Raw genomic sequence first — 23836 nt, 5'->3', positions numbered from 1 at the left:
GTTTTGTCGCCTAAGATGCCTACGAAAGAAGAAAATCATAATTGATTGAAAATCAAAACAAAGGTGACGACTCATATAACTTTATAATAAAGTATTTTGTAACATGAAGTGGATATTGCCATCTTCTGTCATACATGAAGACGAAGTTAACACTTGGGTGTTGAAATTGGCCTACCCCAAGAGTAAAGATTAAATGATAATAATAAATCCCACATTCCCTTCAAAAAAAAAAAGGAGGTCTCACATAAAAACAACCCCGGGCTTTGATTCTCCTCCCTTTTGGTTTGATGGTCGGATCTCCTCGTTCAGAATCAGATGCGCTTTTGCGTCGATTTCTATATATATGAAGCACTATGCCTCTATTTGTGTCCATGTTTGCCTTTGTTCCGGGTAGGGTTGCTATGTATGCAATCTTATTTTGGTAGTGATATCTTAATTAGTGTTTATGGCAGGGTTACAGAAGAGGGACTTCTTCAAAGGAGTTCAAGGTGATTTGAGAGCAAGTTCAAAAGAGAATTATCGCTTCATTGGTTTCTTTTAAGTATCATTTTTTTAACTTTTGAATATATTTATCTTGAAAGCTAATGTATTGACCAACTAGCGTTTTATATTTGGAGCTATCCTATTAACATGATCAAAGTTTGTCCATATAGTACTATACTTTTCCAGTTTTTTATTTATTCTTTATTTTTTATCATGCATGTCGTCAACATGGATATTGAACACATTTACAACTGTAAGATTGAGAGTCAACCGAAGACTAAAAACAAATTTAATAGCTAAAAATGCGTCCAACAATAGCATGATCTACAAAATCCCTTTCGGGAGAAATATATCATGAGTCTCTTCCTCTGATATTTATTAAAAGGGGCCGTGACCACTTACCCAATTTTAGCCTAAAAATTGCCCACTCCACTAAGAGTTTTTTACTCTCATTTACCCAATCTAACATCTATTGACAGTATTGCCCTCATTTTAATTAATAAATTACACTCATCTCTCTCTCCACCCTCCCCTCTTCGATCTATTCTCTCTCTCCTCCCCCCTCACCGATTTCTCTCTCTCTTTCTCTCAACTCGTCTCAGACTCTCTCTCTCTCTCCTTCTCTCAACTACGGTGAGGCCACAGTTGTTTGGTGACTTTCGGAGAAGTTCAACCTCCGGCAGTGATCGGATTCGAACTAAGAGGATCCGAATCGGATCTTGCAGAACCAGACGCCTCGATCACCTTGTTGCTTCGAATAGGACTCCGATCGATCTGCAAGTACAACCATTTTCGGAGGCAAGAACCTAGCGAGCACAGGCAGCAGATCAAGGAAGCCACCGCCTCCGTAAAGACCCGAAACAAAGCGAATCTTACAGCCGGGTCAATCCAAAACTCGAATTCTGCACAACCACCACTCTGGTTTCTCCACCGCCCGGAGCCATACCTGAGATAAGCCAATCACCGGCTAGTCCTCCAACCCAACCGGTCTCATCTTCCGCCGCCCAATCCGGTCACGACCCCCAAACTGCTGCCGGGGAAGCATCGGCAAAAAAACCAGCCTGCCTCACACTCCGGTGGGTGCCCAGAGCACTTTTTTTTTTTTGTATACTGTGAGCTCCGAGAATGAGGAAGGAAAAAAAATTACGTGTACAATTAAACATATAAATTGATCAATTGTGTCTGTAGTGTATTCATTTTGGTTTTGAGAGTTTATGCAATTCACTTGAGGGCAATAATATGATTATTGGAGGGTAATAATATGATTCTTGGGGGCAATAATATGATTATTGTGAGGCAATAAAAAGAGTATTGGGAGGCAATAATATGGTTATTGGATATTATTAGGGGGCAATAAATTCAGACGTCGGAATCCGATCACTAGTCCGGCGACCGGATTCGGGATTCCGGTGACCGGTCGCCGGAGTCCCCGGCCGGCCACTGGTCACCGGAGTCCGGCAAGGTCTCTGATGACTTCTCTCACTAAGTGACAAAGAATGAGAGGGCAAAATTGTCCCAAAAATAAATAAAAAAGAATAAAAAATACTTAATTGGGTATTAGAGAAATAATCTCTTAGAGTGTTTGGGTAAGTGGACAATCTCTTAGAGTGTTTGGATAAGTGGCCAATTTTTAAGCTAAAATTAGATAAATGATCATTTCCCCTTATCTATACTATTATTAATAGAAGAGCCTTTGTTAGCCAAAACTCAAAATTTTGACAAAAATAACCCTAAAAGATTAAAATACTTTGATAATAAATTAAATCACAATGGTAAATACGACAATTATAAAATAAATTTTTCTTAAAAAAAAAAAAAGTTATCCCACAACCCACTTTTTTCTCTCACTATCTCTCTCTACAATAACTGTTTTATTCAATTCTTTTCTTTTTTATTTTCTCAAATAAAAAAAAAAAAACTACTACACATGCTGACATGCAGAGCATGTATGGAGAATGCTAGTTAAGAAATATTGAAACACCAAGTTATAATCCAATAGACATCAATTTATTGCAACACATTAATACACATTGAAATAATACACAAAATTATGGAAAGCATTATAAATGCACCTAGGAACTTGATCTCTCTTGCCTTTGTAAAATGTTTATTACTCTTTAAAACCCCTCCAAACCAGGAATAAACCAGATTCTTCTGGAACTTGTGCTTGAAATATTTTTGGAATAACCATTTATTTTCAAATCTAAAAAAAAAAAAAAAAAAACCAGATTCTTTCTTTGGACATGAAATAATTAATTTTTTTTTTATTCAAAAAAAAAAAGAAATAATTTTTTTTTTGAAAGGTGTACATGAAATAATTAACCAAGGTCAAGTCCAATAAAAAATTAAAGACAAAAAAAAAGAATAAAATAAAAGAAAGACCGTGACTGTTGTTCACTGTAGTAATAACTACCAAACGAGTACAGAACACAGTGGTAGAATCCGTAAATTACAAAAACACCAGGGGTAACGCTCTTAACTGCCCCTCTCTCAACCACATCGTGTTTTCTTCATCCCTTCTCCTTCAATCTAGCAAAAGCCAAACCACCCTGTCTCTCTCTCTCTCTCCTCCTCTCTCTCTTTCTCTCTCTAAAAATCTAAACCAGGAAGCAAGCCCCTCCTGCTCTAAGCTCGAGCCTCGGAGACGAAGAAGAGGCCCCCCTGTAAATTCAGCCACACTCTTCCTCTGAATTATCTCTCACATTTCCACTCTCTCTCTCACTCTCAGTCTCTCTCTCACTGACTCACTTGACTTCACCAACCGAATCGCATGCCCTAACTCCGACGCCGGAATTCGCCAGATCTGAGCCGGTCCGCACCAGATCACGCCCCGATGGAGGAAGCGCTTGAACTCGCACGCGCCAAGGACACCAAGGAGCGCATGGCCGGAGTGGAGCGCCTCCACCAGCTTCTCGAAGCTTCCAGGAAGAGCCTCACTTCGGCCGAGGTCACTGCGCTCGTCGATTGCTGCATGGATCTTCTCAAGGACAACAACTTCCGAGTCTCCCAGGGCGCTCTTCAGGCCCTCGCCTCCGCCGCCGTCCTCTCCGGCGACCATCTCAAGCTTCATTTCAATGCGCTTGTCCCCGCCGTCGTCGAGCGCCTCGGCGATGCCAAGCAGCCCGTTCGTGACGCCGCCCGGAGGCTCCTGCTTACTCTTATGGAGGTTTGTTCCTTCCTCTCTTGCCCCTCCACATTTTTGATTCAATTTTCTCAAATGTACTTGATGCATGCTAGAATTGACTGATTCCGAACCCGAATCGTTTTGGTTGCTACTTTTGGACTTGTACTGATGTTGATTCCTCATTTGCCCTCTTAATTTACATGAGAATACATTTAAATGTGGGAAAATTTTGGTCTCGTGACTAGTTAATGAAGTGAATTTCTTAGTGGATTGGGATCCCATTGGTGTAGTTTCTAATTTTTCATTCATAATTACAGTTTAACAGCCACATTAGATGTTTATTCTGGTGCTCGGCTGGTTTGCGTTTACTGCAGACACATCTCAATGGTTACTGGTTACTGGTTACTGGTTACTGTTCTGGTGTTTTTTCCTTAAGCTCCAATTGGTCTACCCAATCAGTTTGTTTCTATCTTCCAGATGATATGAAATATGTAATTGTACATTCACACATTTGAAATTTAAAATATGGAAACCGTCCGCCACTGATACTATTCTTTTCTTTTCTTTGAAGCTAGTAGAAGTTAGCAACTATAGTAGTGTTTATAGTCTTTTTGCCATTGTAGTCTTTGGTGATGCTTAAATTTTTTATTGTTTCCTTCTGTCATTTCTCAAAATATATCCCAACTTTCTTACAAATAGGTGTTTTACTGAAAGTTACCAAATCTGAAATGTCACATTCCTTCTGCTGCAGGTTTCTTCTCCAACACTCATTGTTGAAAGAGCAGGTTCTTATGCCTGGGCACACAAAAGTTGGAGAGTTAGAGAGGAGTTTGCACGAACTGTCACCTCAGCAATTGGACTTTTTGCATCAACCGAACTTCCTCTTCAGCGTGCTATACTTCCTCCGGTATGTTTGCTGACTTCTATGAACAAGACAATCAATTTTCTTTCTACTTAGTTCAAATGTTCATGGGAAACAAACTAATTTAATTATGTATTTTTTTGATATCAGATTCTGCAGATGTTAAGTGATTCAAATCCCGGTGTAAGGGACGCAGCTATATTGTGCATTGAGGTTAGTGGTTCTGGTCTTATAGTTTCAGTTTAATGCACTATATTAAAACTTTTCTTCTTATGCTACCACCTGGTGACTTTGGTCCTCCTTAGATGCTTTGAAGCCATGCTATGTAGAGTATATCTTTAAATTTTTCGTAGGTTGGGATTGGATTTGTTGATGTAATCTGACTTTTATACTTATTCCAATTCCCAGGAGATGTATACGCAGGCAGGGACTCAGTTCCGTGATGAACTTCAGCGGCACCATCTTCCCATGTCCATGGTGAGTATCTAATATCTAACTGAGAAAATTTGACGTCTAATTGCTGTTCAGTTTCCCATATTTATTTTGTCGTTATCTTTTCCTAGTACTTCAAATATTGTTAATGATTGATTATGTCTTCCGGATGTTATTTGATGCTAGTTGCTCATTGGGTTCTATTCAATTTGCAATGCAGGTGAAGGATATTAATGCAAGGCTAGAGAGGATTGAACCTAAGAATCGCTCATCAGATGGACTTGCTGCTGTAGAAACAAAGCCCTTGAGCCATAACCCAAAGAGAAATAGTCCAAAGGCTAAGAGTTCCTCAAGGGAGGTATCTCTATTTGGAGGTGAGAATGCTTTTCGTTCAATTCTGGGGACACCATGATGTTATTTGCTTGCTCAGAAGTGATTAATTGAACCTGGTATACATAGTAATGGTGAAGTTAAATCTTCTTCCAAAAATCAATTGTTCTCAATTTTCTTGTCACAACAATACTTCCTTGTCTTTGTTTTTAGTTTTGAAAGTTAGCTGATTATTTTTCTTTATAAATTATCATGGAAAACCATCTTAATTCTTGTTTCTCGATTTAGAGCTCTGTGATAGCCTCATCTATTTAATTGTTTATTCAAATTTCATTTATGTATATTTGCTGCATATTAGGTGAAATATTTTTTGGGATGTTGGAAATGAATAGAAATTTTATTTCTAAATCATGTGAATACTAGTCGCTATTGAAATATATAGCCACTGTAAAAAATTGCCTTTAAAGTCTAATTTCTATACTATAGAATAGTGGTTTGAATCCGGCCTTAAATATATGATGTGTTATCCATTGAACAGGTAAGATTGAGTATTCACATAATATTGATTTGTTTTCTTCATCTGTCCTATGCAGCGGAAACTGATCCAACTGTAAAATCTGTAGACCCTATAAAAGTTTATTCTGAAAAGGAACTAATAAGAGAAGTGGAGAAAATAGCTTCTACCCTTGTACCAGAGAAAGACTGGTCAATTCGGATTGCTGCAATGCAGAGAATAGAAGGGCTTGTATATGGAGGTATCTTTGCCCTACTCTCTCTTACTAATTTCTTCAGTATAATATTTGCAGATGCAGAGAGATTATGTTTAGTAATTCATGCTTCAGGCAGTTGCTGTGGTTCTCTTTAGGCATTGTCTTAATACATTTTACTTGTAACTTTAAATTCTTATTTATTGCATATTCGGTTAAACATGCACTTCTCGTGGGAATGCTAAATAAATTTTTGTTTTGTTGTGTCCCAAAGTCGATGTCTGATTAAAGTATTGTTGCCTCCTTACTTTTCTCTCTTCTCCCAACACTGTCATCTTTGCATGTTCGAAGTAATAAATAGTGAAATGGCATGTTGGAAAATAGATTATTGGCCACTAAATATTGGATATGATAAATACATGTAGTAGTTCTGGTGTAGAGTTTGCTAATAATCACTTCCTATCAGGTGCTGCTGATTATCAATCATTTCGGGGACTTTTGAAGCAACTTGTGAATCCTCTGAACACACAGTTATCTGATCGAAGGTCTAGCATAGTGAAGCAGGTATTATACTAATAACCTCTTTTAGGCTATTGGTTCAAAATCACTTTAGCAATATCTGGCTTTCTTTTGTGAGCAGTTTACTGTAGTATTAGCTCTTGCAATTTTTTGCAGTTGTCAGTAGGACTGTTGGGTTAGGATGTTTAGCTCTTTTAATATATAAACAGTGGTTCAACTGTCAAAGGCACTAGTTCATGTTGTCCATTTGCTCTTTGATATTTTCTGTTTATTCCTATAGCATCAAGGGGTTCTTATGATTAACTTGATTTGTTTCTAGGCTTGCCATTTGTTATGCTTTTTGTCGAAGGAGCTATTGGGAGATTTTGAGGCATATGCAGAGATTTTCATTCCAGTAAGTTCATAATTATCTGACCAAAAATAATCCTTAAAAATGGAAGGGGAAAAGAAAAGTAAAAATCCTCAAGTGATGAAAAAGCAGTACTCTAATTTATCGTATGTAACCAGGTCCTTTTCAAGCTGGTTGTGATCACTGTACTTGTAATTGCAGAGTCTGCAGATAACTGCATAAAAACGGTAATTACAATTCTATTGATCCTTTTACTTTTACTTTTACCTTTACCTTTACCTTTTTTTTTGTAAGTAGAAAATCGTTCGTTTATGAAAAAGTATCTTGTGTTTCTTCCTTTCTGCTTCCCAGATGTTGCGTAACTGTAAAGTTGCTCGGGTGCTCCCTCGTATTGCGGATTGTGCAAAGAATGACCGTAATGCAATACTTCGAGCAAGGTATATATCTGACACTAATTTATATGTGGGTGCTGTTAGACTTTGTTTTTGTTTGAGTCATTAATATTTCGTGTTGTAGGTGCTGTGACTATGCACTTTTGATACTGGAGTATTGGGCCGATGAACCTGAAATACAGAGATCGGCAGATTTGTATGAAGATCTAATAAGATGTTGTGTTGCAGATGCAATGAGCGAGGTATTCAATTCAACAATTCATATCTTGTATTTTATGACTTATTTGGAATGGTTAAATGTCATGGATATCATATGTGAACCTCCCTGTGTAATTGACAGGTCCGTTCAACTGCAAGAATGTGCTATAGAATGTTTTCAAAAACCTGGCCAGAGCGTTCCCGACGACTATTTTCACTATTTGATCCCGTTATTCAAAGGGTATGTGCTCTTAACCTTAAAGATAATTTGATTCTATTTTGTAGTCAACTTCTTGTATTCATGTTTAAAAATTTGCACAGTTAATCAATGAAGAGGATGGGGGGATACATAGGCGACATGCTTCTCCATCTGTTCGTGATAGGGGTACACCGGTCGCATTTACTCCCCAGCCATCTGCTTCTGCTAATCTACCTGGATATGGAACTTCGGCTATTGTTGCAATGGATAGAAGTTCAAGTTTATCTTCTGGGACTTCATTCTCTTCAGGACTTCATCTGTCACAAGCGAAGTCACATGGTAAAGGTACTGAGCGTAGTCTGGAAAGTGTGTTACATGCAAGCAAACAGAAGGTCAGTGCAATTGAAAGCATGCTTAGAGGTTTGGAGTTGTCTGACAGACATAATTCTTCAACTCTCCGGTCATCTAGTCTGGATCTAGGTACCTAATATCTTACTTTCTTTCACCTTGATATAACTTGTGAATTTCAGTATGCCAACACATTAGATAATCTATATATCTGAATTGTCAAAATCTGGTTGATTTGTGAGCGGCTAAATTGTTCTCTTTTTGCCCCTAGTGCAGGAGTTGACCCTCCATCATCTCGTGATCCACCATTCCCTGCTGCTGTCCCAGCTTCTAATCATCTTTCAAACTCTCTAATGACAGATTCAACCACCTCAAGTAACAAAGGTAGTAACCGCAATGGTGGCCTGGTTTTGTCTGATATCATTACGCAAATTCAAGCTTCCAAAGATTCTGCTAAATCATCATATCGCAGTAATTTATCAGCTGAAACACTGCCAACTGTTTCATCCTACAACATAAAGAGGGCTTCTGAGAGAATCCACGAAAGGGGTTTCATTGAAGAGAATACTGACGGTAGGGAGGCTAGGCGAACTATGAATCATCAAGCTGACAGGCATTATTTGGACACATCTCACAGGGATGGAAACTTTAGGGATTCACATAATAACCATATCCCCAATTTTCAAAGGCCCCTCTTAAGAAAGAATGCTACAGGAAGGATATCTGCAGGCAGGAGGAGAAGTTTTGATGATAGCCAACTCTCACAGGAGATGGCAAATTATGTAGAAGGTCCAGCATCGCTAAATGATGCTCTGAGTGAAGGACTAAGTTCATCTTCAGACTGGTCAGCTAGGGTTGCTGCATTTAATTATCTTCGGTCTTTGTTGCAGCAAGGCCAAAGAGGAATTCAAGAAGTGATTCAGAATTTCGAGAAAGTAATGAAGTTGTTTTTCCAACACTTGGATGATCCGCACCACAAAGTTGCACAAGCAGCCCTTTCAACACTTGCAGACATTATTCCATCATGCCGTAAGCCCTTTGAAAGTTACATGGAAAGGATTCTACCTCATGTTTTCTCACGGTTAATTGACCCAAAGGAGTTAGTTAGGCAACCTTGCTCAACAACTTTGGTCATCGTTGGCAAGACTTACAGTGTAGATTCCCTGTTACCTGCTTTGCTTCGTTCACTAGATGAACAGAGGTCACCAAAGGCTAAATTAGCTGTTATTGAGTTTTCTATTGGTTCATTTAACAAGCATTCAGTGAATACTGAAGGTTCTGGTAATAGTGGCATCCTAAAATTATGGCTTTCGAAGTTGACACCATTGGTCCATGATAAAAACACTAAACTAAAGGAGGCAGCTATTACATGCATAATCTCTGTATACTCCCACTTTGATCCAACAGCTGTCTTGAATTTTATTCTTAGCTTGTCAGTTGAAGAACAAAATTCGTTGAGAAGAGCCTTGAAACAAAGTACTCCTCGCATCGAAGTGGACCTTATGAACTTTTTGCAAAACAAGAAAGAGCGACAGCGCAAGTCTTCTTATGATCCGTCTGATGCAGTTGGAACATCTTCCGAAGAAGGATATGTTAGTGCCTCAAAGAAGAGTCATTTCTTTGGGAGGTATTCTGCTGGTTCAGTTGATAGTGATGGTGGCAGGAAGTGGAGTTCAACCCAAGAAACAGCCTTGGTCACTGGCTCGGTTGGCCAAGCAGCTTCTGATCAGACTGGGGAAAACTTGTATCAGAATTTTGAGACTGGTTCTAACATTGATGTTCTCAATGCAAAATCCAAGGATCCAACTTACATGATCAGTGCCATGAATCAGAGCTCTGGTTCCTGGACTAGCCCTCTGGACAATGGCGAAGGTAGAGTAAATTTAGAAAGTTTGCATACTCATTCCCTGGATGTTAATGGGGTTTTGAACTCGGACCATATTGGGGCTGCTGAGAGCATTGGGCATAGTGAAGCTTCCACCGACTTGGACCAGAATCACCACCAACTTAAAGCTTTAAAGGTTAATTCCATTCCAGACTCAGGTCCCAGCATTCCTCAGATACTCCACCTGGTGAGTTCTTTGACATTATAACCTCCAAACTTTTTTTTTTTTTTTGAAATCGTAAGTTTATCGTTTTCTTTTTATAAGTTATTATTAGTATTTTGTGATAAAACTCTAGTTTTTAAAAAAGTAATCCTTAGTAAGACATTAGAATGATTTCACTAGTGATTTGCTTCTCTAAACATGTAAACAGTCAATTGTTGTGTCAAGAAAAATATTGATCATAAATTTGCACTTTCTGGAGCTTTACCCCTTATATAAGTAGTGTTTTGTTTCTGTTTATAGATTAGCACTGGAACTGAGGAAAGTCCTGCAGAAAGTAAGCGTGGTGCACTTCAACAGCTAATCGAAGCTTCTAAAACTAATGACCACTCTATTTGGACCAAGGTTTGTTAGTCTCAATTATTGGCACACTTAATCATTCAATGCATGTATAAACTCTTAAATTTTATAATCAGATGGGGGGTGAGGAAGGTCGAGATAAATTAGAAAATGAGAAAGTGGCAATTGTTAGGATATTGATGAAAAGAAACATGGAGAATTTTATAAAGAACTCACCAGTTTTCCATGCGGAGAATGTTCCGCAAACATGGAGAACTCATCCATATACTACCATTCTACATTTCTATTTTTTGTTTTATTTTATTTTATAAATGTTGTAAATTGTATGTGGTAGGTTTAATTTTCTTGTTTGAAAAGAAGACGGACAGCTTCAAACGGTTTTAGCATTGAGGGTAACACAATATCAAGAATTGGCCTAACAGTTTATACAATACTAAAATAGTTAGGATTTCAATTTGGGGACATCTTGATCACAATGGCCAATTGATTGTGTTGACAGCACAGAGAAGTCAACATGGTGAGGGGTGTTGCATATTGTTGTTGCACGAGAGATCCAAACTATATATTTGTTTTGTGTAAGTATAGATCTTTGGTGTATGCAAGTGCTCTGGATCTTATGTTAATGATTATTTTGCGGTATCTGTGCAGTACTTCAATCAAATTTTGACAGTTGTACTTGAGGTGTTGGATGATTTTGACTCCTCCATCCGGGAGCTCTCTCTTTCATTGATTATTGAAATGCTTAAGAACCAGGTTTGTTATTTACTTTGTTGCATGATGTGAAGAGCATTTAATCCTCCAATCTAGTATTGCTGATATTGGTTTTGTTTTTTTTCAGAAAGCTGCAATGGAAGATTCTATTGAGATCGTAATTGAGAAGCTGCTGCATGTTACAAAGGACTTAGTTCCCCAGGTAGCTTTTATTCAACTAAGGTTAATTTTATTATTTATTTGCATTGTTTTTCATGTCTCAAACTAATCTTATTTTATTTCATGTTCAGGTTTCAAATGAATCAGAGCACTGCTTGAGTATTGTTCTGTCACAGTATGATCCATTCAGATGTTTAAGTGTATGTATCCATTTCAGTTCCCTCCCAGCCTTGTGAAATTTTTAGCAGCACTAAGAAAACTGGTTCCTGATAAAACAGGAAAAAAAAAAAGAAAAAAAAAAGAAAGGTGAAGAAAATATGTGTGCTCCACAGTCAAAGAAGTCATTGGCTGAACACTAATCCAAAAACATTAGAAAAATTGTGTCAACTTTTGGCTTCTTGCCTTTCTATTTACTAATGTGTGGTGTTGTCAATTGTTGATGCTGCAGGTCATTGTCCCTTTATTGGTAACTGAAGATGAGAAAACTCTTGTTACTTGCATAAACTGTTTGACAAAGGTATTACACTTATGTATTCGATCTATATGAAATTTTTGGATGGTTATGACTATGCATAGACACTTAAGATTTCGGATGTTTATTGGTTGTGGTCCCTTTGGAAACTTCTTCCCCATCCAAAGATGTACTATTTTCCAGAGAAAAGAGTGATCTGTTTTCTTCCAACAATTCACATTACCCTCTCGGTATCTATCAAGTACTATCTTGCTAAGCCTCTTTGTTCTCTTCTTCAGCTTGTAGGCAGGCTTTCACAGGAGGAACTAATGGCTCAATTACCATCTTTTTTGCCTGCACTGTTCGAAGCGTTTGGAAATCAGAGTGCTGATGTTCGCAAGGTAAGGGCTTTAATTTATCTTATCCCTTAATCCCTGTAGTGCATTAGCAATGACCATTCAAATGAAAAATGTCACAAATGATCTAGACCTTAAGTTGCTTGGTATGAGTTCTCCAGGTTTTTATTTTTGTTTCTTTTTTCCCCTTTAATTTTACTTTTTTTTTTCCCATACCTTTGCCATCTGTGAAAGTGTTTCTGAGATTAAATCAAGTTCAATTTCTTGAAACTTTCTCATCGTCTTTAAAGACTATTTTATTCAGAGCAAGTTTGGAGAGCTGATTGTAACTGATTAACTTGAAGCTGTCTGATAATGCCGCCTGTCAATTTATTTCTTTCTTCCATTTGCTCTGAAAATTTAGAAGTTGGAACATTTATACTACTGCACTTGTTCAATACCACCCGAACCTGCAGTAGGACCTTCTGGAACCATAGAAGGTTGAGATTGGATTTCTGCAACAGTTGTGGTTTTATGCCCTTAAAATAGAGACTGCTCGAATTTACTTCAGTGGGATATTTGTATTCTGTATATGTTCTTGTGCTTTGTTTCTGAATTAGTGCAATCTATGCTGTGCTTTGCAGACTGTTGTCTTCTGTTTAGTTGATATATATATCATGCTTGGAAAAGCATTCTTGCCATATCTGGAGGGGCTCAACAGCACACAGTTACGGTTGGTGACTATTTATGCTAATCGAATTTCACAGGCGAGGACAGGCACGCCAATAGACACTAACCATGATTAGCAGTTCAGTTAGGTAGGAATTGTGGGTTTGGGTGTTGCCAAGTTCATCTGTTGTATTTTGTATATTGTGTGAATGCATTTTCGCTTCTTTCTATTCATTTTTGTTTTGGGGGGTTTTCACATGTTTGTATTCTCATTCTTTTTCAAATTCTTATGTGTCTGGTTTGGAGGTAGAGTGCATTTTGTGGGAAACATTTAGTGTTACAGCGCACATATTGTAATCTAGATTTCCCAAACAGCATTTAATCATTTATATATAAAAGAAAGGTTTTGCATTACCATTTATAGAGTGATTACATTTTTTAGCTTCATATATGCCTTTTTCTGCTTGGCCACTGTATGGGCATCGCCAATGATATGTGGTATTAATAGACAAGGCATTTTAAGCATTTTATAATATTGACGGCAAAAAAAAAAAAAAAATTGACGTCAAACAGAAGAATCGGAGCTTAATAATGGAAGTGACTTGACTCATGCAATTTTAAGTTCACAACTCTTGGTTAATTGACAGGGAACTTAATGTCGCAACTCGTAACTTCATGCAATTTTAGGACTACTTCAGTGCAAAGTAGCTTACAGAAGATATGATTGTTGTCTGAGGCATACTGGAAGTCTTAAACATCGGTCTTCTTTTTCGTTTTATTTGAGACATGAGTCTGCGATATGGTATCCAGCTTCTGATGTTAAATATGATGTAAAGAATTGAAAAAAATATCCAACGTAGGTGGCAAATGGAAGAGAACTAACTACATGGTCAGTCACTTGTGCAACAATTTTATCCAGAGTGGGAAATGTGAACGAGTTCAAGGAATTTTTGCTCATATGCTAAAGGATACCTGCAAATCGGCAAGAATGGTAGAAAACCGAACTCATTAGCAAGCATATCACGTGAAGTGTTCACGCGATAATCATTAACGCTTTTGTTTTCGAGCAATTAAGATGCATAGATTCATTGAAATCTCAGAAATTAACTCCATAAGGAGAAAAAAATCTGGTTTTCCGATTGTTGCACCTAAATAATCACCCCCTTTTCGCGCAAATAACACTCTCCTTCATGCTTTCCTCGTCACTGCCTGCACTTTTAGCCTGCTGGAAATGGTAGAAAACATTTCAGTTTTCTGCAGTGGTGTATATAAGCATATCAGCTGAGAGCTTCAAGACTTTGCTGGTATCCCTACACTTCCTTCTACAACCTCCTTCCTGAGGTATGTATATCTCTTTTATATGAAGTTTTATAGAGCTTTTCATCTACAAAACATAGAAATGCTATTGCATATTTGTTTTTCACATGCTTTTATTGTTGTTCTTTCATTGTACAATCCATAGCATACTAACATTTGCTCCCCAGTAGATCAGTAAGCAGTATTCCTATGTTGTAAGATTGCTGTTTCGTTAAACTATTTTTCATTACACTTTTCTCTTTGTTCATGTACAGAAACCAGTCTACTAATTGCTTCCTTCAAACAATGTTGCCAGCAATTGCTAATGGTCGCATGTCAAACAATGGGAACCCTGCAGAAAACGGTAACGGTGGGAATCCGGATAGGCCAGCTTTGAGGAATTGGAGAAACAAGCTGACTATCCTTCTTATTGACGAATCTGAAAACCACAGGATTCTGGGGACGGCTTATCTTACAGCTTATGGTGTCGAAACTACATCTGTGACTGATGGACGGGCTGCTTTGGAGCTCATATTTTCTGGTGCTAGGTTCAGTTTGATCCTCATTGACATGCATATGCGCTATATGAGTGGTGCACAGGTGTTATATACACACTTCTAATTTCCATTTTCTTCTAATTTCCATTTTCATCCTTTTATTTACATTCAGGGAATAAACAAACTAAGCATGTAATGATTAGTTCATTCTCATTATAAGTACTGATTTCAATCATTTGATGTTTGCCTGTTTGGCATGTCTATGACAGTGTGTGAGTCACCTTCGAACCATGGGAGTGAGGTCCCTGATGCTCGGTATGACAACTTTTTGTAGAGAAAGAGAGGAACGGGCATTTCTGGAAGCAGGGGGTAATGGCTTCATTCCAAAGCCTCTTAGTCCTGATAACTTTCTTCAAGTCCTGGAAGCGCTGGATAACAACCAGGGATGAAAAGCCAGGCTGCTCCAGCCTAAATCAAGGACTTTTTTATTTATTTTCATGTCTTAGTTGTTGTGCCCTTGTACTTTGTTTTTAATATTTCAATAAAATGGATTTCTCTATATCTTTGCAGTAGTGTTTCTATCCCATTGCTGGCTTCTTTCATTTTTGTGTGAAATTGCCCTCTAAGAATACACACTGAGATAGGATCATGCTATGAAAAATGCTACAAGAAATAAGTATGCACATACACCATCTAAACATAAAGCATAAACAATGAAGAATACTACATACCAGACATTAGACAACAATGTAATATTCGGCTATTTTAAGAGGATGCTGCAAGGAAACATGCAAAACTGGCTTACAACCAGAGCTATAAGCCGAGTGGTCAGCTATGAATTAAGTTGGGTGCATTGGTGAACCTGTGAAAGAAAACAGATGCTAAACACGCTATACCACTAGAGTTGTAGGCTCTCACAGGTGAAAAGCGAAAGCATTAGCCAGACAGTTTGTATGTTATCACATATGTTTCCAATGATATTGCTAATACTGAGGGGGTATTCTTAGCCTAGCCTGAAAGAATGGCAGTTAGTACTCATTGTATGATTTAAAGTTAAGCTTTTAGCAGAAATTCTGTTTGGGACTATTCCAGTGTAAGATAACTTGGACATGTTTGTTTGATCGTTATTTAGGAGAAACTCCATACTGTAAACAAAATTTTTTCCTCTCCTTATCCGAGACATGAGTTTGCGATGTGTTGTGAAGTCCAAAAACTGTACGAAAGAGGAGACCAGAAACATGAGAGACTTTTCCAAAAATGAAAACCAGCTAAGAAGTACTAATATTAAGTTTCTTAGATGTCCAATATAGGCGGTAAATGAATACAGGAGGACTATATGAATTTGTCACTTGTGCAACAATCTCATCCACAATGGTAAACTAATGTACGTTATTGAGTTAAAGAAATTTTTGTTCATATGCTTAAAGTATGTAAATCATCAATCAAGAATAGTAGAAAGTAGCTAGAAACCGAACTAACATTAGCAAACACGCACAAAATGTGAGCACCTTCACATGATAAATATTTAGTGCTTTTGTTTTCGAGTACTTAAGATGCATGGATTCGACTAAATCCGAAAAATTACCTCAATAAGGAAACAAAAAAAGAAAGCTGGCTGTCGTTTTTTTCCGCGAATCTCGGTATCATTATTTCCCTTATAATTTTTGTGCTTTTATTAGCCCATAGGAAGTGCAGCACACTGGAAATAGTTTCTGTAATCTCTATATAAGCATCTTTAAGGTATTTCTACAATCAACTTAGAGCTTCAAGTTGGTGAAACCTTACAATTCCTTCTATAATTATCTCCTCCTAAGGTATCTGCTTTTCTAGTTAAGAGCATTTTAATTTTCTTTTTAAAGTTTTGTTATATTGCATCTACAAAGTTGGAATGCTGGTTGACATATTTTTTAATTAACCACATGATTAATTTTTCTTTGAAGTAGCATCAAATCAATAGCTTTCCTATATAAGAAGGTTGCCTAGCTTCTGGTATATATAAGATTTAATGTGTTACCCTTAACAGATGAGCTAGCACAACTTGATGCCCCTGAGTTTGATTATACTTTTTTTTGTTCATGTAGAGGGAAACCATCAACTGCTTCCTTGAAAAATGACTGATGGAAATGCTAATGGTAACCAAGAAGGTGCTACGACTCCCTTAATGTCTTGGAACAACAACCTGAAAGCACTTCTGGTGGATCCATCACCCGCCTGCAGACTTATTGGGAAGGCATATCTCACGGCCTATGGTGTAAACACCGAGGCTGTGGACAATGCAGATGTTGCCATTATTCTGCTTAATATGGGAGCCAGTTTCAATGTGATTCTCATAGATATGCATATGCGAGAAATGAACGGAGCGCAGGTCATATATTCACATCTAATTTCCATTGATCATTTTATTAACAAACAGTGAAACTAGAAAGCATGATATGATTAGATTTTGATCCTCTCTATAAGTACTCTCAAGCATCTGTTTACTCATTGATGATTGTCATGAATGGAGCTGAGGCTTTATACACACATCTAGTATTCCTTCTGACCTGTTTATTAACATGTGGAAACTAGACATCATGTATTGATTAGACTTTGATACTCATTATAAGTACTTCAATTCTACATACAGGCAATCTGAAATCATATTAAATGTACTCAAGCATATAGTTTACTCATTGATGTTTGGCATGTCTATGACAGTTTGCTATGCTGCTTCGGAGCTCGGGAGTACAGACCAAGCTGCTTGGTATGTCAGCTATGTTTAGAGAACGTGAGAAAGAAGAGTTTCTGGAAGCTGGGGGTGATGGTTTTATTGAGAAGCCTCTTCATCCTTCCAAGTTTGTTCCAATCCTGCAAGAGCTGGATAGCAACTGAGGGTGAAAAGCTATCTAGGCTGCATCAAGCCGAAATAGAGGACTCTCTTGTTTAGTTTCTGTTCAAGTTGTTGTGGACTTTGTAATCCTTTCTTTAATGTTTGAATAAAATGGAGTTCTCTTTATTTAATAAACCCTCAAATCTATGGTTTCCTTCTTTTGGCCTCTTGCATTTGGTTTGAGATGATTGCCTATGAAGAACTACAAACCAGAAAGCCTAAAACAATGTAATATTGTTGGCCTCTAATGATGAACAATGAAGTTCAAGACTCTATAGCTACCACTAGAACTATAATCCCTCATAATCAAGTACCAAGTCAAATCAAAAGCGAAAGAAATCAGTGATACAGCTGTTGCATGAGATAATCGTATCATTGCTTACTTTCTATAACAGTAAACCATTTTGGACCATTTAATCGATGCATTCATCCAAGAAGTTTCACCATCTATTAGACATTCATAAAATCACGTCAGAATCTCTTTAGATTCTGGTTCATTGCATACCATGACTAGAATGAAGATAGTGCCCATTTTCTTTCCCTTCAGCTGGTAACCTCAGCGTGGATGTGTGACTGCCTATGGGACTTAATTACATGGACCTAATACCATTATGTATGTAAATGAGGCATTAGCTCAATTTTGGGGTGGCAAGTCAAACAACCAGCTGGCCGAATTGTGTATGCATGTCTTTTTCAGATTCCGTCATGTCAAAAGGACAAGCTGCATATGTCCTTATTACAGATTATCAAGCAAACAACGATATCAGAAATTAGTACAAAGTGTCCTTTCTAATGATGACAAGGATAATGTGTTACAGCCTACAAAAAATTCTTGTACCACTGACATTAGTTCAACGTGCGACTTGGGTGGATATATGTACGCATCGTGCACTGATGTGGATATACCTATGCCACGTGCACCGCCACGTAAGATGATAAGACACGAGTGCAGCCGTGAGGCCACTTTACCAACCTAAAAAAAAAAAAAAAAAAATTAGACGGTTAATTTCTAATGACACTGAATTGGTTGCTTATAGAAGTTGTTCGAAAGAGGTAAAAATTTCGAACTATGGAAGTTGCATGCGGTGTAGAATACTTTCTTTATACTTGATGATTCGGGTTATCAAATTATGCCAAAATCAAATATGAGGCTATTGAATGAAAAAATTGGGTGGTGAAAAAGAGTAAAAGTATGTTAGCCTTTAGTGTGAAATGATCTTTACATTTGGTTGTCACTTTCACATTTTTCAATTATGCAAAGATGTTTTGAAAGAATGCAGTAGCGTCTCATCTTTGCATATCAACAAATAAGGCAAAAATCAAACACTTTTAGATTTTTAGATCTTCAACTAAATCCAAGTGATACTCTATGACTCTGTGTGTACCCCCACAATTTCACTTTAACCTTTTTTCCATTTTCTTTTTGGTAGAGGATCCTCTTTCCAGGTGTCATTCCTGCCCTTTTAAATATGGTCAGAATTCAACCATTGGAAGAACACACCATTTCTCTCATCTGACCTGCAATCATATACAGCAGCAGAAGCAGAATCCTCTTTCTTCAATCCATTCTGCATTTTACAATTAAGGTACCTACTGAGCCTTCATTTCTCTTATATGTTGTTGTATACAGAAGTTATTCCTATTTACAAGGTTAAATTGGTTTTTTTTTTTTTTTGTTTGGTTAATAAGGTTAAATTGGTTGGTAGCAAACATTTGGTATCAGCGTTTTGACAAAAAAAATCTAGATACCAGGTTCCGAATTCTGTTCCTTTTGGCGAAGTAAATCTTTGAGCCAAGCCTGTTTTCCCCATATACAACACCAAATGAAATGCTAAAAATGTGAATGTCTTCTTATCATTATTAGGCACATTTGACATATTCTCTCATTTTTCACAATGGCTGTTTCTGTTTTTCTAGGGAAACAGACTTTGGAACCTCTGAATTACTTTACAAGAGCAACAAAATGTTGAAGAGCACAAATGCAAATGAGGCTGCAGCCAAGATAACAGCTCTCGTCGTAGATGACAGCAGGATCAACCAAAGTATTCACCGCAGGCTCTTGGAGAATCTTGGCATTGAAAACCAAGTCGCAGGTAACGGAAAAGAAGCTGTTGATGTCCACTGCTCTGGCAAACAGTTTGATCTTATACTGATGGACATGGACATGCCTATCATGAATGGCATTGAGGTAAAAAATTAAAACCAATGTTGCCTAAGAAATTGATTTTCCTGATGAGTTTACTTGCTGATATTGCTTAACTAATTTGGTCTTTTCGGTTATCTTTTGTACAATAGGCCACCAGGACACTGCGTGCAATGGGGATTCGAAGTACGATTGCTGGTGTATCATCACATGCTCACAACGAAAATATACAAGAGTTTGTGAATGCAGGACTAGATGACTACCAAGAGAAGCCCTTAACCATTTCTAAGCTAGTTTCCATCCTCCAGAAGGTGAATATCAACTAGTGCATGTTTGAACTTCATATGGATTACTAGAGGAGAAAAGAATGTCATATTTCTCATGTAACACTGACCATGACGAATTAGTATCTTGAAATGTTATATGATTAATTGAAGCAGTTGTATAATCAAAGATAATTAGTATCTGGAAGTATTGCATGTTCATGTCCAGAAGGTGAATAGCAACTAGTGCATGTTTGAACTTCATATGGATTACTAGAGAAGAAAATTAAGAATGTCATGTTTCTCATGTAACGTACTTTATTAACAACGGTAGCTTTTGTGATTTCTTCGAGGCGATGTTCATTAAAAGTACTCTGGTAGTGTAAGAAAGTTTGTTTATGGGTGCAGTTGTTCTAGACGGAATATTCATCGGTAAGAGTTTCCCATAATTTTGCAAATAAATTTTGTCGTCAAAACCAACCATAAGAAATATTAAAATAAAACATGTGCCGACGAAAACATTGTTGGCATAAACCTTCTATAATCTATTGATGAAATTTGGTGGTAAAAAAAAATGAATACACTTTTGCCAATGCAGCATTCATGGATAAATGCCTCCCATAAATTCGCTGATGAAATTTCATCTTCGAAGACACCTAGTGTCGATGAAAGCTTCGTTGGAGAAGGGCTCTCATAAACCTACCCTAGCCTCAATTCGGCATGCACGTAGAATACAGCTAGAAAACCTAAATTGATTTTTATTTTCTTTTCCTGATTGCAAACGAAGTAGATTTTCTCTCAAACTCTCTTTATTTGTAGTTGCCGAAATCTTCTTGAATCTTCTTCTATTTCACGGCAATAATCAATAAAGATTGATTTAGGATTCTTTTGAGACGTTAAGAAGGGTCTAGAAACTCATGTGCAAGTCACATGCTTCAATCTTTGGGCCGGGCTTCTCAATTGGACAATTTCAAGGCCCATTCTTCAATTGCCGAAATTCCTTGTGCATTCTAGTATATTCTTGAACAATCTTGAGTCATCTTGAAGCATTGTTGAGAATGTGTATAAATATAACTCCCACATTGGAAAAATATAACTTTGCTTATGGCTTTATAAGGGTTTGGGCCACTCCATCTATTGCCAATTGGTTTTGGATGTGAACCTCAGATTACTTTATCATGGTATCAGAGCGGGTTACCCACATATTTGGTTTCAGCAATTGCCACACGTGCTGACCGTTACCCAATATAACTTGTCCATGTGTATGGCTTGAGAAATCGCCACATGTGCGGGGGCGTGTTGAGAATGTGTATAAATATAACTCCCACATTGGAAAAATATAACTTTGCTTATGGCTTTATAAGGGTTTGAGCCACTCCATCCATTGCCAATTGGTTTTGGATGTAAACCTCAGATTAGTTTATCAGCATCTCCTAGCCTCACCAGGTCTCCTAGTAGCATCAGGACATGATCCTAGTGTGATTAGGTTTCCTAGTCCAAATGGGACTCTTCCATTTTTCATTTCCGAACAACATTTTTCCGAGCTCATTCATAGTTGACTTAGGATTCCTACTTCAACTAGGATTCCTTTTCCTGATAGGATTAGGAAAGTTTCATTTCTCCATTTCTTTCCCATTTCTGCGCTACATTTCTGCCTTGCCTTCATTTCCTTCATTTACAGCTCTTCTTAGCTCATTTCTTACGTTTGAAGCTCAAATGTACCCAAAGTAAGTTAGAAATGACATTGTTAAAGGAATAACTAAGTAAAATATAGGGAAAATGACACTAAAAATGTCACATCCCAATTTTTATTTTTTTTCTTTTTGAGATGAAACTCATACTCTAATCATGGAAATAAATTTCCGAGCTCGAAATATGAATAATTGGAAAAGAACGATACTAGACAAGTTTCCGAAATTGAAACACAACCTTTATTACAAGAGGGGTTTACACCAACATTTACAACAAAATGTCAACTATATTCCAAGTTCTTGTCTAGGAACCCAAGCATGATTAACAATAACACACATGTATATTACATTATTAAAAACACCCTTGCATTAAAATAACTTCAAACTTATTTATTCGTCACCTGCAAAAGATAAAAAGGGGTGAGCAAACATTGCCCAGTAGGAAAAATAAACCTCTTTAAAAATCATAGTTAGAATAGCAATAATGAATGGATGCAACTACTATCTATTCCCGATAATCCACATTGCAAAATAAACCGAGCCTACATGTCCCATACCATGTATTTTACTACGATGGTGACTCAGAGTATTCAACAATGTGAACTAACCCCCACCTAAAATCAATCCCCCTAACCCTCTTTTGCTAGTCATCTTGTCTATTCCCCTTTCGCCAGTCCCGAATTACCCTTTCAATATCCTATACTAAGTGCACATTCACAAGTGGGTATAACTGGGATCTGGTACCTGCTGAGGTTATAGACTCAACTACGCAAAAGATAAACCAACATACTCATTCCAATAGCATATTCACATTACCATCACCACCCTTATACTTCATGTCTTATTAATGCACAAATACTTTGAATATGTAAGTGTATTCACTATTCAGCCAGACCAAACAAACAGAAACAGAGGACATAAATGCATATAATCATGTACACAACCATCCAATACAATCATGTAAGCAACCATCCAATGCAAACATAGAGGCTCCCCAAGTTTTTCCCCTACCTCGATTGATTTTCACGTTAAGTATCCGGATGAAAACAAGTTCCTATTGCAAGAATAGAATTCATTAGTTCCACACACAAAGAATTAAAGCAAAACTCAGCTAACATACTATGAAAATCTTAGCAGTGAGTTATTTTGACCAAAACAGGTTTTTACTTGACAAACTGAAATATTACAGTTTTCTGACCCAGTCACCTTAATGTTAAAAACTGTACAAATCTGTTTAAAATCTGCTTTCATAGTCTTCTAACGATTTGTAGCTGACATCCTAAAGAAACTCACGGAATTTGAATCACCTGAAATTTTTTTTCCTAGAATTAGTTATGAACTTTTAAAGTTCAGCTACAGTCCCACATTTTTCTGCAGAAACTGCTACTGTGTGCTAACCTCTTCAGTTTTAATGTACTTTCTAAAACTCCCATTTGTGTAAAACTTTCAGTACTGAAAATAGACATTCTAAAGTGTCAAAGAAAAGAAACCTCACTTTCAACAAGGCTTTAAAAGATGAGTGAAGGCTTTCTAAATTCAACTTTAAAACTGCATATGTTTCCTACTTGGTTCTTGACTCTTCTCAAGTCAGATTTTATTAATCTATGTCTTCCAAAAACTCTAATGACTAAAGGAAACAACAAACCAGATACAAAGTGATTTCAAATTCTAATTTGGATTAATTCAAAGACCAAAAATATAAACTATTTTCGAGAAAACTAGTGAAATCAAAATAGAAGATGAGAAAATAATTAGTTCTAGTTGTTCCAGTAACAACAACTTTATTCCTAACTGAACTTCATCTATATTGCAACTTCTTCTATCATCATGAATCCCCAGGTCTTATAATAGCCTATGAACATAACCCAATTTCCAAATTGCATTAACCATCAGAACCAACAAAGGACTTATCAAATCAAAAATAAAAGAATCACACCTGACTTTTTACTCCTCCACTTCTAAGATACAAAAAAAACTCTCTTTCTCTCTCTCTCCCTTGTTTGTCTATGTATCTAGCAACTCAAGGAACTGTATGGAAAACATAGATGGTTCAACCTATTTATAGTATCTGGAAAGGAGGTGTAAACGTAGAAAGCAAGATTGGTCTAACAGAAGGAAAATTGGATATTCTAATTGAAATCTTACCCATATAGGTACTAGACTCGCCACCTCCAGATTGTTAGAGTTCCAGCTCTTGATTCTAGGGTTCCAGCTCTAGCTTCATAGCTTTGGGGAATCACCAATCTGAAACTTGATTTCCAAGGCTGTTGACACCTCCTACTTACCCATGGTGGTGGCTATGTCCTTTGTACTTTCCTAAGGCGGTGGCTGGTGTATCAGATGGAGAAGAATGTGGAGGTGAGGAAGACGATGAAGAGAAGGGACAAAACTTTGAGTTTAGGCG

At 37.3% G+C, this 23836-nt stretch overlaps 4 protein-coding genes and 1 long non-coding RNA gene across 6 annotated transcripts; 4 read left to right on the top strand and 1 right to left on the bottom strand.

Annotated features, from left to right (window-relative positions):
• The first annotated feature begins 3000 nt into the window (after positions 1-3000).
• Positions 3001-13105, top strand: LOC133741454 (CLIP-associated protein). 2 transcript variants are annotated; one of them, XM_062169348.1, is made up of 21 exons: positions 3001-3649; positions 4359-4514; positions 4620-4682; positions 4878-4946; positions 5122-5275; positions 5825-5986; positions 6405-6502; positions 6777-6851; positions 6965-7033; positions 7158-7243; positions 7323-7440; positions 7539-7637; positions 7718-8075; positions 8220-10015; positions 10292-10393; positions 10997-11101; positions 11187-11261; positions 11350-11418; positions 11667-11735; positions 11969-12070; positions 12649-13105. In XM_062169348.1, the coding sequence occupies exons 1-21, from the start codon at positions 3317-3319 to the stop codon at positions 12808-12810; spliced, it is 4320 nt and encodes a 1439-aa protein (XP_062025332.1). In that variant the 5' UTR covers positions 3001-3316; the 3' UTR covers positions 12811-13105. The 2 variants fall into 2 exon arrangements, with proteins under 2 accessions (XP_062025332.1, XP_062025333.1); XM_062169349.1 differs by lacking the exons at positions 10997-11101; positions 11187-11261; positions 11350-11418; ... (1 more) ...; positions 11969-12070; positions 12649-13105 and adding an exon at positions 10683-10853.
• Positions 13106-13207: 102 nt separating this feature from the next.
• Positions 13208-15080, top strand: LOC133741455 (uncharacterized). Its single transcript, XM_062169350.1, has 2 exons — positions 13208-14569; positions 14736-15080. Exons 1-2 carry the CDS (start codon positions 14237-14239, stop codon positions 14913-14915), a joined length of 513 nt encoding a protein of 170 aa, XP_062025334.1. The 5' UTR covers positions 13208-14236; the 3' UTR covers positions 14916-15080.
• Positions 15081-16185: 1105 nt separating this feature from the next.
• LOC133735897 (two-component response regulator 24-like) lies at positions 16186-17465 on the top strand. Its single transcript, XM_062163343.1, has 3 exons — positions 16186-16280; positions 16548-16831; positions 17164-17465. The coding sequence occupies exons 2-3, from the start codon at positions 16577-16579 to the stop codon at positions 17335-17337; spliced, it is 429 nt and encodes a 142-aa protein (XP_062019327.1). The 5' UTR covers positions 16186-16280; positions 16548-16576; the 3' UTR covers positions 17338-17465.
• Positions 17466-18859: 1394 nt separating this feature from the next.
• Positions 18860-20043, top strand: LOC133736054 (two-component response regulator 24-like). The gene is made up of 3 exons (XM_062163493.1): positions 18860-18921; positions 19253-19523; positions 19631-20043. The coding sequence occupies exons 2-3, from the start codon at positions 19299-19301 to the stop codon at positions 19802-19804; spliced, it is 399 nt and encodes a 132-aa protein (XP_062019477.1). The 5' UTR covers positions 18860-18921; positions 19253-19298; the 3' UTR covers positions 19805-20043.
• A 1606-nt stretch (positions 20044-21649) lies between these two features.
• LOC133740477 (uncharacterized) lies at positions 21650-23836 on the bottom strand. Its single transcript, XR_009861254.1, has 3 exons — positions 23578-23836; positions 22444-22486; positions 21650-21833 (listed from the first exon to the last, which is right to left on the bottom strand). It is a non-coding gene; the product is annotated as an uncharacterized LOC133740477 (long non-coding RNA).

This window comes from Rosa rugosa, chromosome 3 (genome assembly GCF_958449725.1).
Source record: "Rosa rugosa chromosome 3, drRosRugo1.1, whole genome shotgun sequence".
NCBI lineage: Eukaryota > Viridiplantae > Streptophyta > Magnoliopsida > Rosales > Rosaceae > Rosa > Rosa rugosa.
This window is presented reverse-complemented; position numbering and strand designations above follow the sequence as displayed.

Coding starts and splice junctions, on each gene's coding strand:
- LOC133741455 (XM_062169350.1), top strand. CDS start 14,237: ATGTACAGAAACCAGTCTACTAATTGCTTCCTTCAAACAATGTTGCCA. Junction 14,570..14,735: donor GCTATATGAGTGGTGCACAG/GTGTTATATACA, acceptor TGTCTATGACAG/TGTGTGAGTCACCTTCGAAC.
- LOC133735897 (XM_062163343.1), top strand. CDS start 16,577: ATGACTGATGGAAATGCTAATGGTAACCAAGAAGGTGCTACGACTCCC. Junction 16,832..17,163: donor GAGAAATGAACGGAGCGCAG/GTCATATATTCA, acceptor TGTCTATGACAG/TTTGCTATGCTGCTTCGGAG.
- LOC133736054 (XM_062163493.1), top strand. CDS start 19,299: ATGTTGAAGAGCACAAATGCAAATGAGGCTGCAGCCAAGATAACAGCT. Junction 19,524..19,630: donor CTATCATGAATGGCATTGAG/GTAAAAAATTAA, acceptor TTTGTACAATAG/GCCACCAGGACACTGCGTGC.
- LOC133741454 (XM_062169348.1), top strand. CDS start 3,317: ATGGAGGAAGCGCTTGAACTCGCACGCGCCAAGGACACCAAGGAGCGC. Junction 7,244..7,322: donor AATGCAATACTTCGAGCAAG/GTATATATCTGA, acceptor TTCGTGTTGTAG/GTGCTGTGACTATGCACTTT. Junction 7,441..7,538: donor TTGCAGATGCAATGAGCGAG/GTATTCAATTCA, acceptor TGTAATTGACAG/GTCCGTTCAACTGCAAGAAT.